The sequence below is a fragment of the Cupressus sempervirens genome, chromosome 11 (assembly GCF_028749045.1).
Source record: "Cupressus sempervirens isolate cs-2001-9-10 chromosome 11, ASM2874904v1, whole genome shotgun sequence".
Lineage (NCBI taxonomy): Eukaryota > Viridiplantae > Streptophyta > Pinopsida > Cupressales > Cupressaceae > Cupressus > Cupressus sempervirens.
In genome coordinates this window covers 642,714,698-642,731,177 of record NC_143128.1, presented here as the reverse complement: position 1 = coordinate 642,731,177, position 16,480 = coordinate 642,714,698, and the positions used below count along the sequence as shown (strand labels likewise).

The 16,480-nt window shown below is 30.4% G+C and overlaps 1 protein-coding gene across 1 annotated transcript in view; it reads right to left on the bottom strand.

Annotated features, from left to right (window-relative positions):
* Nucleotides 1–13,892: 13,892 nt before the first annotated feature.
* The window catches only part of LOC149531394 (cullin-1-like), a 70,911-nt gene continuing 68,323 nt past the window's right edge, over nt 13,893–16,480 (bottom strand). The window contains exons 12-16 of the mRNA XM_089808335.1: nt 16,302–16,445; nt 14,752–14,970; nt 14,268–14,438; nt 14,030–14,108; nt 13,893–13,897 (exon numbers count right to left, since the gene is read on the bottom strand). Of these exons, the coding sequence (XP_089664461.1) occupies nt 13,893–13,897; nt 14,030–14,108; nt 14,268–14,438; nt 14,752–14,970; nt 16,302–16,445 (618 nt within the window). The remainder of the gene's footprint in view (nt 13,898–14,029; nt 14,109–14,267; nt 14,439–14,751; nt 14,971–16,301; nt 16,446–16,480) is intronic.

Genomic DNA, 16,480 nt, shown 5'->3' with positions numbered 1-16,480 from the left:
TCCATATCTGGAACATCTCCATGACTTTGAACTAGAGGCAATGATGGAATTTTTAAAGGGATGAAAGGATTATATTGTTACAATGTATGGGATGTCTTTCCCTCTCAACACTAAGTTCATCTTTGAAATCACGAGATTTCCAAATGATGGAAATAATTTTTTTAATAAAAGGAAAATGTGGGTAGCTCCTTTTCTAACAAGAAAACCAACCCTTGTGGTGTTGTGTACTGTAGAGTTGTGTGGGGGTTTTCTTCACCTTAGATGGTAGGAAAAAGTGAGTGCATTTTTTTAATTTTGTGTTCTTCAATCATTTCTAGTATGGCGATAAAATTTTGTCTACCTATTACATTATGCATTCCTTGAATAGGAGTATTTATAGTTACGGGATGAAACCTTCCTAGCCTATCCTTCACAAACACCTCAATCTTCTTTTTACAAAATATTGTAAAGCTAAAACCCTTTTTACAAGCTCTATCATGAAATTTGAAAGTGGGCCAGGTAGTAAAAACAAATCCTCTGCCAGCAAGAAGAAAAAATATGTGGAGAGCGATGATTCAAGGAAGGAAATAGCTGATGAGGAAGAGTTTATGGACACTTAGGAGGATAGGATGTCTAAATATTTGTAGGCTAAAGAAGTTGAAGTAATAGAAACAAGGGAAGAAAGTGGTGATTCCCCTCCTTCTAGCTAGGAACAACATAGTACAATTTTCTAATCATGGATCTATATAGGGTATGGTTCACATCAATAGAATCATTAGTCTTAGATAGCTTATGTCCAATAGACATAGGTTTACTCACTACCCTAAAATCTTCCATACCAAAAATCTTTAGTATCTCCTTGATATATTTGGATTGTGTAATGAAAATACCAAACTTCATTTGACACACTTGTAGTCCAACAAATAATTTTATTTCACAAACATAGACATTTCAAATTCCTTCTTCATTTCATTAACAAATTATTTGCATAAAGATTCTCTTCCTCCAAATTTAATATCATTAACAAATATTTCAACTAACAATACTTCATTTTTCTTACCATTCTTCAAATACAAACTATTGTTATCTTTCATATACAAGTTATTGTTATCTCTCATCCTTTCAAAACCAATCTTCACCAAATAGTTGTGTAATCTTTCATACCATGCTCTTTGTGCTTGTTTCAATCCATAGAGGGCTTTGTTCAATTTACATACCATGTTGTTCTTGTTTGGATATACAAATCCTTTAGGCTATTCAATGTATACTTCTTCCTCTAGTATACCATTTAAAAATGTAGATTTGACATCCATTTGATATATGTTGAAGTTTTTGTAGGTTGACTATGCAAGCAAAGTTCTAACTCCTTCAAGTCTTGCCACTAAAGCAAACATTTCTCCATAATCAACTCCTTCTTGAGCATAACCCTTGCATACCAGTCTTGCCTTATTTCTTGTTACTTATCCATTCTCATTGAGCTTATTCCTAAAAACCACTTTGTCCCAATATTTTTTTTGTCTTTAGGTCTTGGTAATAAGGTCCATGAATCATTCTTTTCAATTTGGCCATTTTCTTTGTTCATTGCCTGGATCCTATCTTCATTGTCTAAAGCATCCTATATTGACTTGGGATCAAACTCATAGAGTAAGAATGTATTATATTTTAGTCTACTTCTTGTCATAACACTTGATTCAACATCACCAATGATTTATTCAGGTTTATGATGTTTTCTCAATATTATGTTAGCATTGGTAATTTCCTCCTCTGGTCTTCTACAAGTTCATCTTGAAAATTAAGCTCAAGTTCATTCACTCTTCCTTGCTCAAGTTATGGTTTAGGTTCTGTATGCTCAAAAATTTCTATCTGATGGTCGACATTTCTTGTCTAAGACTTAGTATGACTAGTCTATTGCTTAGCACCCACTCTCTCTTGTTCAATAATTTATATTCTTTGAGTGTTAAGAGAATCATCATCCACATAGATGAATGTACTATAGTCTTCAATTTCTTAATTACACATGAAGTGTCACGTATTTCTTTCTTGACTTGTACTTTGTTCGAGGTATAAATAGTACTAACTACTTCTCTCCAATATTTCTATGATACATCCTTCTCCATTGTTAATGTTCTTGCACAGTCCATTATTGATGTATTTTTTCTTTCAACTATTCTATTTTGAGGAGGGGTCCTTGGTACTAATATTTTCCTTTTGATTCCTCTATCATTGAAAAATGTATTGAACTCATATGAAATTAATTCACCACCTCTGTCAAATCTCAAATACTTCAAACTTTTCCCTATTTATTTTTCAACTCTGGCTAAATACCACTTAAATAACTGAAAAGCATCAGATTTGGTTTTAAGAAACATCACAATCATCATTCTAGAGTATTCGTTCACAAATAGAATGAAAAATTGATCTACATAGTAACTTTGAACACCAATGGGTTCACATAGGTTGGTATGAAACAATTCTAAAATATCATTAGTAGTATATATTTTTCTCTTAAAACTAGACTTAGTCATCTTTCCTCATTGACATTATTTACACATAGCATTGTCAAACTTCTTTATTTTAGGAAACCCTCTTACTTTCTTCATCTTACTGATGTTAACCAAATTGTCAATCTTCACATGACATAATCTTTTCTTCCATAACCAAATATCTTCTTGTTGTGCAAATAAACATGTCTCATTTGATAGGTTTGTAAGGTTATTAGATAATAAAAAATCAAAAGACCATTATAGTTCTTAATTTTAGGAGCTTAAACTTTTAAGTCAACTTGCATGAGAAACTCATGAGACTAATGGGTTTAAAATGTTCCTAAAACTTCTCTACAACAACCACTAAAAGTATTTAGAATGCCCCCATCCATGGGACCCCACTCTAAGAAAGTTGGTTAAAATGTAGTAATGCATATTTTCTTTATAATCTATCCAAATCACTATAGTAGTTAGGAGAGCATAAAATAGAGGAGAACCAACACAACAATAATAAATATCTATGACATTTTATAATCCATGAAAGAAACTTGTACACAAATTAATAGAGTTGAATACCTTGTACATCCTTTGAGCTATACATTGTACAAAATTAAAGAAAACCTTGTAGTGATGTCAAAAAAATCTTACAACCTATATCACATTGCAATAAAACAAAAATTTCAACACCTAATGCAGTGAAAATGATACAAATTCAAAAAAAAATAGTAAGGTTGACATAGATTGGTTCAAGTATTTAGAGAGCATATTATCTCACATCACATTAAGTCAAATTTGGAGCCCTAAATCTAAGATAAATTTGAATATATTGTTCCATAAAATGGTGGATGTGTTAAAGTTGGTAATGATATCCCATGTGTTATAAAAGATAAAGGTACTATTCAACTGACTGACAAGATAACATGTGACAATGTTAACTGGGTTGAAGGATTTAACTATATAATTCTTTGAGTGTTTCACAATTGAAAAAATTAGGTTACTGAGTTGAATTTCAAAATAGAAAGGCCAAGATACATGATGGTGTTGGTAAGATAATTGGAACTGGTGAGAAGACAAGAGATAACTTATTGAACAAATAAGAAATTAGTTCCATTCCTAACCTAAAAGCTCCTAACAACATTGGTAGGGTTAAGGATAAATCTTAGGCATCCATTTCTTTTAACAATTGGGTTATAAAAAAATTAAAGCCATTACTAAGATGGTGTGTAAAACTGAGAAAGAATTGCAACAAGAGGTCAAGGCAAAAATAAATATGGAAGAAGGTATGCCAAGGAAAATTTGGGAGCTAAAGAAATTTATTAGGTATAGCAATTCCAAAATTCAAGAGCTCATTTAGAAACTCATCACTGGTAAAGGAAAAGTGGATGTTGAGGGCATTGAGCTCAAGGTCAACTTGATTGGAGAGGACAAAGATCATTAGGTTGAAGTCATGGGTGAATCAGGTAAAAAACCAAGGGGAAAGTTGAGATCTAGGTAGCCAAGCTCCTGAAGAAGTTGTCTTAGCCTAAGTTCTCTGTGTGTTTTTTTAATTTTTTTTTCTTTTGTTGATCTAGTCTATGTGTCGGGGTTTGGTTTCATGTTGGTCTTTGGTTTTAGGATGCTAGAAATTACAAAGTTCTATCTTTTTCTAGCATTGTTGTAATTTTGGACCCAATCATTTTTATCTTCATACTTTGAAACTATTGGGTTGTAGGTCACTGTAAAACCTAATTCTACCTCAATCCAAATTAATTTCTTCAATAACAAAACATATTTTAATCTTTAAATGTTATCAAGAAAGAAGGAAAAAACATTTCGCTTCAAGATCATTGCATTTCATTTGATAATCCACTCTTAATAATCATATTCCTCTACATGCAAATCTATTCAAGATATTTGTAATTTCATCTTCAAGATTTTTTCAAATGTAATATGTTATTATCTATTATTTTTGGGGTTTGTGTCATTCCAATGTGCCTTCATATTTTTTGCTTCATTTTTTTTTACAAAACTAATATTTGTACTTTAAAAAAATTACAAGAAGGCCTTTAATGTGTAGAGCACAAAAGAATCATGCATTCTCAAATATAAATAAAGTCATCCTTTTTTATCTAATAGTCATTGAGAGCTTTGTTATTCTGTTAGTTTACTAATTTTTATGATATTTCATAAGTTTCTTTTATAAATGTCATCACTCGCAATATAATTTGTGTTATTTATATCTTTTAGGGAAATTTTATATATGTATTTAACTAAATAAAATAATTGTATGTATTTTCTTTGTAATATTTTGTAATATAAAGTGACTTTTTCAATAAGTTGCCACTATCTATTATGTTTCGAGAGGTCTAACTCAATCTATATTCAAATTTTAAAATCACAGTTTGGATCAATTTCTATACAACATAATTAAGAATTGTGTTATCTTACTAATGTATATTTTGTTTTTTATTGAAATGTGATTGATATCTTTGAAGATATGCTAAAAATTTTCTTTACAATTTATTTTTGTTTATTTCATAAAATTCACCTTTCAATGTATACATTTAACCGATCATTTTTGTTATAGTTTCTTTTTAAAATGATTAAAATAGAAATCTTCTTTTATTAAGAAGACGTTTTTTTTTTGAAAGTTTGGAAGGAGACTTTTTATATCATTATGTGTTTATATTTTTACTTAATATCTTATTACAAGATATGATTAATTTATCTTTATGCATAGTTGGTGATTAACAACATCCAAACTATATAATAAGGGGAAAATATTTTTATATCATTTCTATTTTCATTTTTTTTGAAAAGAACTTATTAGAGGATACTTCCATCTTTTCATTGTTTATACTTTATATAATATTTGATTACTTTATGATAAATTCAAATGTATGTATGCCCCTACAAAAATAGTTGCATAAGGTAATGAACAATATAAAATTGATATGAAATTAAATTATTTCTATTTTTATGCTATGACACATTTTATGCAATAGTAACACAAATCCAAATCCAAGCACAAGAATATGCCCAAATAGATTCCTTGTAAATAAAAAAGAAAAGGAAGCAGTTACAAACTTTTAAATTAAATATTAAATATTAAATCATAAAACAAAACCAAAAACATCACCAAAATAATAGTTTACCGTAATGATAAGAAGCCAAATGGAAATGCTGAAATAATAGGGCCCAAAAAATTATGACCCAAAAAAAAGGGTCTAAAAAATAGGACCAAAAAAAGAGGGCTAAAATAATTTCATCAAAATTTTAAATATGAAATTTTTATTTTTTTTAAATATATTTTTGCATGCACATTCATACTTTTTTTTGTGGGGAGTGGGGGAATTTATTATTAATATTATTATTATTTTGATTGGTAAATGGCCTAAGCCTTGTATATTATATTAATTGAATAAAAAAGATACAATATAGTTTCTTCATTTAAATGGGCACTAGTAGGAAAGAACAGAGAATAAAACCTCCAGTCTTGCTTGAGACCATAGTCGTTAATTATTACATGTTTAAAAGGGTTATACCCCAGTTTCAAAATCTATCTTTTTTCTTTATAATTTTTTAATATATTTGAATTGAAAAGTTTCTCGTCAAAAGATGCCGACAGTAGGATTTTAATATTGGGCACCTTTTAAATACAAAGGCAAGGGTAGGAATGCTGAAGATGATTTGATATTATTTCCTTGTAACCTTTATTCTATTACTATTTTGGATGATAAGATTACACCTTCCTTACCTGCTAATAAATAATGAAACTCAAATATAGAGTTAGTTCCAAACAAATAAAAACATCAAATTTGTGTACCTTGTCTTTCTAATATGATATCTTTATATTTGGTATGGACAACTTTATATTATCAATTTATGGTTATGTTATAAAGTTATTAAAGTCAGTAAAGACCAAGTGACTACCTATATAATCTACCTTTCTTTAATACTTAGTTTCTCTGACAATTTGGATTATTGATTGATGCTTTGTCTGATTGTAGTCAATCTAATCTTGTGCGAATTGAAAGATAAACCTTAAAGCTAAGATTTTCTAATTACAAGGTGAAACACAAATGAAATCAAAACAAGGATGAACAAGGACATCATAAAGTTAGAGTTAAGAGTACATTAATTTTAATGTAGAACACAATTCTAAACACTTGGTATCCAAAAGCTTGATATTTTTTTCTAGTTTTGAATTTAATATCCAATTAGGAGTTTCCACTTTTCTAAGTGTATTAAGGATGATCTGTGAGTCTCCTTTGATTATAATCTTCTTGATTTTTAAGTTTATACTCTATTTTAGCCCTTCATGTATTGCTTCTAAATCTGTCATATTATTTGAGATTATTCCCAAGGGCTTAGTTCGTTTCATGAGCCAATTTCAAAATTCCTCCCTAATTACACACCCTATTCCTGCTACTCTTGGGTAACCTCTAGAGGCTCCATCAAAATTAAGTTTTGTCCATCCTTTAGGTGGGGGTTCCCATTTGCATTATTTTCGAGTGATAGTATTCTTTTTTTTGATAAATGAGAGGTGGATTAATTAGACATTTCCAGTGCTTTTTCATTTTTACATCCCATTCAGAGAAGGAACCTTCTTTTGAAGTTTTTCTAAGATTTCAATTTATAACTTCTGTAATACTTGCTTCAATCTTATTAAGGAGAGATGATGTACTAAGTTCTTCATCATTGAAGATCCATCTATTTCTTTCCTTCCATATCTCCCATGCTAGGATTGTTGGGGTAATGTTCTAGAGTTTTCCATATACTTTATTATTAGGTTTTTTTTTGCCACCCTACTAGGTGGTCTTGCCACTTCCCCAAGAGTGGGGCTGACCAGTTCAGTTTGAGTTTAAGTCATTCCCAACATTCCTTATCATATTTACATTGGTACAAGAGATTCTTTGTAGTTTCTGAGTTTTCTTTGCAGAGGATGCATCTCAAAGGCCTTCAAATCCCATTTTCCTGATTCTATCTACTATTAGAACTTGGTTTTCAGAGGCTGCTCATAGAAAGATACCTACTTTGGGTAGAATTGCTGGGTCCCAACATAGATTTATAGGAATATTTATTACTTCCCATCTTTGTGAGTTAATTATTTGATCGTATCATTCCTTTACCTTGTAAATTTTATCTTTGGTAGTTGCCTAGATGAGCTTCTCCTCCCTATTATTATAGTTGATTGGAAGCTCTCCAAGAATATTTCTAATTTCTCCTGGTCAGCAAGGTTGAGACCTCTATTTTATAAGGAGTTCCATCTCCATGGGTCTTCTTCATTTGAGGGATCATATCGTATATAATCCTCTACCTTGGTTCCCCATATTGATATTAATAGAAATTTTGCATTGTTAGTTATATCAGATTGATCAAGAGGAGGGTGCTTGTTTCCAAGAGTCTTCCCAAAATAGGGCTTTTTCACTTCTACCTATATCTCATGTTACGTATTTCAAAATCAAGAGGCAACATTTTAGCATAAAATTCCATGCTGCAGAACCTTTTGAGGGGTTCCTAGTTCTTAATAATGATGTGTTGTTAGATGCATTTAGATATTTATTATACAAAATTCTAGCCTATTTTTTGTTTCTTTCTTAATACATTCTCCAGACTTGTTTTGTGCCTATTGCTTCATTTTGCCATTCTAGATTTTTAATTCCTTATCCCCCTGCTTATATAGTGCTACAATTTTTTTCCCATCTTATTTGAGCTGCCTTCTTCTTATCCTTTATGCCTTTCCAAAACAAATCTCTCAATTTTGTTTCTATTTTCTGATTGATATTCTTTGATAATTGCAAACATGTTAGTTGATAGATGGGTATTGCTAATAAAATTGCTTTAATTTTTTTTTTTCTTTCCCCACTTCGGTTAACCTTTTTCCCTTTTATGCTTTTGTATGATTATCTATTCTTTCCAATATTTTCTCCCAACCTTGATTCTTTTTAACCCCTTTATCCAAGAATATTCTTAGATATTTACAAGGGAAGGTTCCTTTCTTGTATCCTAATTCATTGCAAATATATTCTTCTTTTTCTAGTGGTGTATTAAGGAAAAACATTTATAGTTTTTCTGCATTAATTTTTTGCCCAGATGCTTTTGTGTAGTTGTTTGGGATTGTTCTAAAGTTGTTTGCTTCTCTTTTAGTACTAACTCCAGCTAGTATTGTGTCATCAACAAGTTGTTGATGTGTGGTATTAGCCACATTCTCTATGACCTTAATTCTTTTGATTTTCTTTTCAATTTTTTGCTATCTTAATTGTTCTCCCAAAGGTTTTAGCCATGACGATGAATAGGAATGGAGAAATAGGGTCACCTTATTGGATCCCCCTATAAATACTAAAGAAACCACTAGTATCAATGGCTCTATAGAAGTCTTTTCCTCTATCCTAATTTCCTCTTCCTTACCCAAATCAAAAATATCCATCCCATGGATGGGTGTTTGCCAAAACTTATTAAATTTTTAATTAATTTTTTCCTGAAGGTCACATTACTCCATTATGTTGCATTTGCAGCCGCTATGCAAGGACTTTGTTCTAATTTTTTGATTATTACTTCTTCCTTTTTTGGAAGGCTTTATTCTTGATTTATATGTTTATATGTTCCCATAGTTTTGGTTTTGTCTATTTTTGTCTCCTATTTCTTTCCACTGCACCTTGATCTATGTCTATCTCCTCTTATGATACTTTTGTCTCTAAAACACCTACTCTTTATGTGTTCTTTTCTAATTCTGACCTCATGAATAACTTGCCTTTGTTTATGTATGATTACAATCTACTAGAGTAAATTGATCTTCCAGATCATTTTGTAGGAGCAACACCTCATGAGAAAGCATGCTTTTTTCATATTGAGCTCTATCTCTTCTAGAGTTTCCTTATCTTTCTTTCACTCTTTATAGTTTTTGTATTTATTCATTATGAGTTGATAATCCATGATTTTCTTCCTTTCTATCTCTGGGTCTTCTATTATCCTTATATTTTCCCTCTGATCTTCTTGCTCTGCCTCTTTTTCCTTCAAGCCTTGACTGTTTGTATTCTCTTTGTCAACTAATTTTCTTTTTTTTTTGTTTTCTTCTGTCTTCTTCTCTCTTTTTCTAATGTTCCTTAAGGCTTCTTTCAGATTGTTCTTTATTTTTTCTTTTTAAAGTTTGCTACAATTATTTCATTGATTTCTCCTTCATATTTAGTAAAGGTTAATTTATATATTGATCTATTCATTATGATTTTTTCATTGTAGGCTCACTCTGTTCTATTTTCATTGAAAGTAAGAATCTTATCTTACTTGATTTATAATGGTTTACTTTAAAACCTATAAGATCTCCTAAAGTCTTCCTTATTCTTTTTATAATGTTAATGTCATTTAGTTTGGGGGGAATATTTGCGCATTCCATTCATTTTATTGTCTGTAACTTCTGATTACTGTTTCTATTAAAATTAGGTTGCCATACTATGAATTTGATTGGATGCTCTTTATAATAACAATTTGATACTTCTACTAGTTTGTTCCTAGTTCTATGATCTTGACATTGCAAATACCAAGAGTAACTATCAAAAGGGGTTATGTTAGTTACCTTTGCACTGCAGATCTTTGTAAGGTTCCTTTTCAATTTAGCTTTGTATCTTATCTGGCCATTCCAGATCACATATACTCTAAGATCAGAGCATTCCTGCCATCTTGCTTCACTATATTCATTGCTAATTATGATCATTTCATTATTTTTAGCATTGTTTGTTTCTCTAGGAAGAGAATTAAAATATTTGATCCACTTGTTTGCATTAAGGTGCTTCTTCTTATGCAAGTGAATATATATGGATGGCTTGGCTGTCAGTGATGCGGTCTTAGTCAATCTATCTATTGGGTTTCTAGGCAGAGGGGGCAATGGTTTCTTACTGCCAAGTTTAATGTTATTAGCAACTGAAACCTTTGTTAATCTAGAGATGGTTTGTGTAAATAAGGGTTTGTGATTACCCTCTATGTTTTCGTTAATTGCCTTGATTTTTTTAATTTTGAATACTTGGTCTTTTTGAAGAAGGCTTCCTAGCTTTTCAGCTGCTCATCTTCTGCTTCTTGCTTGGAGCCGAAATGGGCATTGTGGGGCCTAAGATTTTGTTTCTATGATTTGTGTCTTGCTGCCATTTACCTCCTCTTTGCATATCATTTTTTGTTTTCTTGCTAGCAATGGTGGCATTTTAGGTATTATAAAGTTGAACCAATGCTTCAAAACTGCTCGATTTTGTTAGGAATTTTTGAGCTTTTGGTTCTAGATCTAAAGTGTTATACTGATTGTGTAGTTTTATGTTGCTGAAAATCTCTGGTCTTCCCATTTTAAGCTTTTAATTTGTTTAGGGAAAATCCCATGATTTGAAATTTTTGATCGTGAGTGAGAGTTAGGATTCGAATCTACTTTTCATAGATGGACTACTTTTTTGCTTGGTTTTCCATTTTGGGAGTGGGGGAATTTGAAACAAAGTTATAGAATGTCAATAAGCATCCATTGGGGAACATGATGAGGCTCTCATAAGTTATAAAACAAAGGCTCCTCATATCATTTTCATTTTGTGTTTTTGCAAGGAGGAAGAGCTAGATATTATTGGAGTAGATTGGAGTTTTTGAAGAGGAGTAGATTGTAGTTTTGGAATAATTTTTTTCTAGGTGAGATTTCTATTTCTATTTTTTTTTTTTTTTTAGTTTTTCATTTAGATTTAGTTATGCATTTATATTTAGTTTCAAAATTAGTTATAATATTTTGCTTTGATTTGGATTTCAATTTCAATTAGTTTCATTTAGATTTGGGTTTGCATTCAGAATTGTTTAGATTTGCTTGTGATAGTTTAGCCTTGCATGTTTGATTTAGATTTAGAATTACATTCAAAATCTATTTGATTTATATATTTGATAGTACTTTTCATTTGTATGTTTACAATGTTCCTATTTCAAATTAGCTTTAGATTTACATGTTTCATATTAGTTTTAGATTTGCATAATTAAAAATAGTTTTGGCTTGCATGTTGTATATTTATATGTATCATAATAGTTTTGCATTCAATGCATAATTCAAAATATTTATATTTTCATGTTTCATAATAAAATTGTATCATTAGTGTGAATGACAATGTCATCATATCAATAAAATTTGTATTTTATTGAAGTTAGTGATTTAGTTTATATTTTATCATTATTTAACTAGATTATGTGTGTATTTTATTTAAGTAGTTTTCATAAAATTGTGTGTGTGTGTGTGTGAAAAGTGGAAGGCGATGGCACCATAATTCAAACACTACAATCCAAAAGTTTCATTTAAAATAGTTTTGATTTTTATTTATCTTCTTTTGAATATTATTCATTTGAAAGAATTTGTGTTAATCAATAATACTTATACATTTTGAATATTTCTATATGTTGATTTATTTTATAAGTTTGTAGGTTACTATTTGAGTTATGGATGCCTCAAACAGAGAGTCAAACATTATTCATACTAGCCTTACTACTTTAGTGGCCTCAAATGATTTCTTTGAGACTAAATTTGATAAGTGCCTGCAAATAATTATAGAGTCATGCACAACTATAATTGAAGTTGTGGAGAATGTAACATTGCCAGTTGACTATGTTGAGGAAATGGAAATAATGCAGATGAAAGATGCAAAAAAAAATTTGCATGACACATTTAGAGAGAGAGATTATAATTATGGGAAGTGATGGTGAGAGGTGGGAGGAGAGGGAAGATACATATAAAGTCAAGGAATACAATAATTAGGTCATCAAATTGAAATATATGGCAATAGAATAATGAAGAGGGGAGGGTTGAAAGAGATTTGATATAGATATATGGTAATTAGGATGACTATATGGTAAAAAAAAGTTGGAGAATAGGAGAGGGGGGAGAGGGTAGAGATGATCAAGGCACAAAAGAGAGAGTGAGAGAAATGAGGTAGATTTTTAGGTAGATAATTAGTGATTAGAAGCAAGAAAAAATGAGAGAGAGAGAGAGAGAGAGAGAGAGAGAGAGAGAGAGAGAGAGAGAGAGAGAGAGAGATTGTAATTATAGGGAACTGATGGTGACAGGTGGGAGAAGAGAGATGATATTTAGAAAGTCATGAATAGAATATTTAGGTCATTGAACTATAATATAAATATATGGTGATAAAGTGTGTGTGTGTGTGTGTGTGTGTGTGTGTGTGAGGGGAAATGTATGTTTGATGGAGAAATGATAATTACAAGGGGGTATGTTATAGAGAGATAATAAATTGTTAGGGACATGTGTTGGAGAGAAGTGGAGGAGGGTGAGAGAGATGAGATAGACATTGAGCATAAAAAATGAATGATATAGTGGTAATTATAAGGAAACATGTAAGTGAGAGAGAAAATAATTGTGTGGGGACATGTGTAGGAGAGAAGTGGAAGATGGTGAGAGACATGAGTTACACATAGAGGGTAAAAAAATGAAATGATATAGTTAGAAGAGGGAGGAGAGAGTGTGAATGAGAGTAATTAGGGAGAGATTGAAAGAGAGGGATAAAGAGATAGTAATTATAGGAAAGTGATAGTGAAAGGGGTAGAAGGTAATAGATGAGTGTATATATATATATATATATATATATATATATATATATATATATATATATATATATATATATAGAGAGAGAGAGAGAGAGAGAGAGGGGGGGGGGGGGGGGAATAATTAGGAAATGAAATAGAATAAGAGAGTAATGAAGGAAAGAAGAGGCGATGAGAGAGATAGAGATGGAGAGAGAGAGAGAGAGAGAGAGAGAGAGAGGAGGTGAAGAAAATAATTAGGGCATGAAATAGAAAAAGATGGACATAGAGAGAAAGGATAAACAAAATTGAATAGTAACCATAAATTGTAACTTTAAAATAATGAAAAGTATTTTCCTAAACTTAATTTTAAAAAAAAACTATCCACTAAACCAAAAGTTTACCATATTGAACTCTAACCCCGACATTAAATAAATTATATCTAAAACCCTAAGTAGTTAATTATATCTAAAATCCTAAGTGTGGTTCTATATTTAATCCTAAAAAAATTCAATTCTAAATATAATCTAGATTCTAATACTAAGGCAAACTGTAGGGGACTTTCCCCTCCCAATCTTACAAGCTATAAATATAATATTTAATAGATGTAAAGAAAGTCTATAGATGTTAGAAGATTTAAATTACTTTTACAATAGGAAAAATTACATTTAAAAATTAAGATCTATATCAACTTTGCTGCTACTGCCACTGCTACTAGCTAATATATACTCTATATATAATATGTGTTGACCATAAAAGGCCTTGAAATTTTCTGATATATTTATTAACTCTTATACATACAGGTATGAATGCATATGTACATATCAAAATATCAAAGAAAGTCTCACCAATTTTTAATAAACTTATTTTATAATGAAATCTTAGGTGTAAAAGTTTAAGATTGTATACTACATATCATCCTATTGAAAAAAATAAAAACATTAGAAAATATCCAACAACATAAATCATAAGAGATATATATGCATAATTTTTATTTAAAAAAAATGTAAAATTTGTATGACATCTATATTCAGAGCAACTCTTCTTTTCACCCCAAATAATTGAGGAGTGCTCCATGAATTCCCTTGAGATGAGATCTTCAATCCTCCGCTTCACTTGTTTGAAATCCGGCTGCAGCTCACACTAGTCACTTGTCAATGGCCATCTTTAAATATCACATTTGGTTTTTCACTTTTTAGTAGCCATAATAGAAAAATTAAGCTCGTATAGCTCGAAAATACTGAGCTACAAAATGAACAAATATTGAAATGTTGACATAGCATGACTTACCTTGAAGCGATTTTTCAGTGCAGCAATGCACTCGTTCTGCAGGTGCTGAAATGATATTGCCCTTCGCGTCTTCATGATCCGCACTATTGCCGCATCTATCTCATACATTCTCTCTTGACGTACGCAATCCACTACTTTTGTCTTCTCCCCACTACTGTGAGGAAGTAGCATCTGCATGCAAGTTATTTTCTATTTGAAATAAAGGAGGGGTGAAAATTTATTAAAGCTGAAAGAGAAACAAGAGCAAACAGAGAAAGGGCATCAGACAGCCCTGTCAAGATCAACCAAGTGATCTGGTGGATGGGACAAGTCTCGGAAGTTGAGTCTTATCAACAAGGTTCCAATTACACATATGGTCAGAAGCCCACTTCGCCAAACAATCAGCAACACTATTCCATTCCCTGAAAATATGAGCGAAAGTAACAGACTCCAAAGAAGTACACATTAATTACTTGTATATTATTGTAAAATGAAATGCCATTACCTTTATTCTTCTGCTCTTGCTTGTCAATCCTAAATTGACTTCATAATAGTCACTACCTGATATTTTTCTTGTGTTTGGCTCCTTAAGAAGAACTTTGTAATTCGAAAATGTCAATGAATGCAACACTTCAGTTGCCTCATCGTCTTCCAAATTCAATTGTGATTTAATCTCATCATAACTGAGCCTCTCGAATTCATTGAATAGCATTAACAAAGATGCCTGCAGATTATTCCATAACATTCAATTAAGATCACATACGAAGTAGAGTCTTACTTTTCATAAAAGTGCACCTCAGTTTCAAAAAAATTTGTCTGGTTTTATGTTAGTTTTTTTAAAAACTAAGTGGGGTTACAATAAGTTCATTATTTGAATTAAAAAAAGGTAAAATTTGTTCAAGTAAAAAAAAATACAGAGCATTGGTACCAAACAATCTTATGTGATTGAATATTATTATTTATTAGTCTTGAGTAGAGTCCAACTCAAGACCTATACTAAACAATCCTATTAAAATGTTTCTAGTTATCTAATTTTTAAGGAAAGCCTAGAAATTGACCCATCTATAATATTATAATTTGTTGATATGTTTTGATTTAAATTGTCTTCCAATATTCAAATTCTAGAAGTATGATGTAAAAGATAAAGGTGGTTAGAAAACCAGATATTTTTCATTTCTTCACTTTCAATAAAAGAGGCATTAGCATAAATATCACACTTCAAAACAATAAAACTAGCTAAAAATAAAACCTTCTATTATTAACATAGCACAGAAATTGACATCATATATTTGAAAATAGTATCTCAATTTCAAATAAATATTTTAAAGGTCTATCTTAGTTTTCATTAAAAATAAACATTTTAATATTTTTTGTAGATAAAGGTAATTGTAAGTTCTTTGATCATGTCATCTCACAAGATATAGAAAACTAAAATATGATATAAGAGATGAAGTTGGGATTGTCTTTAGAGATCTTAATAGAATATATATCATTCAATAATTGGCTCTAAGTGAAAGTGGTATCAATATAAAATCATAACCTTGTATAAAATAAAGAAATCAACTTATAGATAATATAAAATCTTTCATAAAAAATCCTCACAAATAATTAACAATCAATAGATCATATTGCACAGATATGTATCAACATAGAATCATAGCTTCTTATAAAATAGAAAAATTAACTCATAAATGAAATTAAAAAAACTGCAAAAAAGAATTCTCCTAAACAAATAATAATCAATTAATATTAGAAAGAAAGAATAGTTATCCTTTTCAGAAACAAACCATGATTTTGATCCAATTTTTTTTTTTACAAAACTGAAATTTTAAGGAATACACGGGATGAGGGTGATAATATATCTTTTGATTAAGATATCATCAATATTCAAATCCTAGTTGTAGTTGTATGATATTAGAGATCAGCTAATACCCTTTAAATTCCTCATTGCAAAATTATCAACATTACTCATAGATAATCTTTATAAAAAAAACTTCTTGGTATATTATAATTCACTTCTCTCAAATAGGAATAGTTATATAAAATGGTAGTCACCTGATAAGGCGATAATATCATCTCTATTGTCTGGGCAGTGAATCTGCCTTCAACGGTGCAGGAACCAAGAGAGAACATCCATTTAAGTTTGCGACCCTCAGTTTCAATAGAGTAGAATTTTTTGAATACATTTGTACATTTAGCCTACATCAAAAACCATATGAATTGAAAAATAAGAC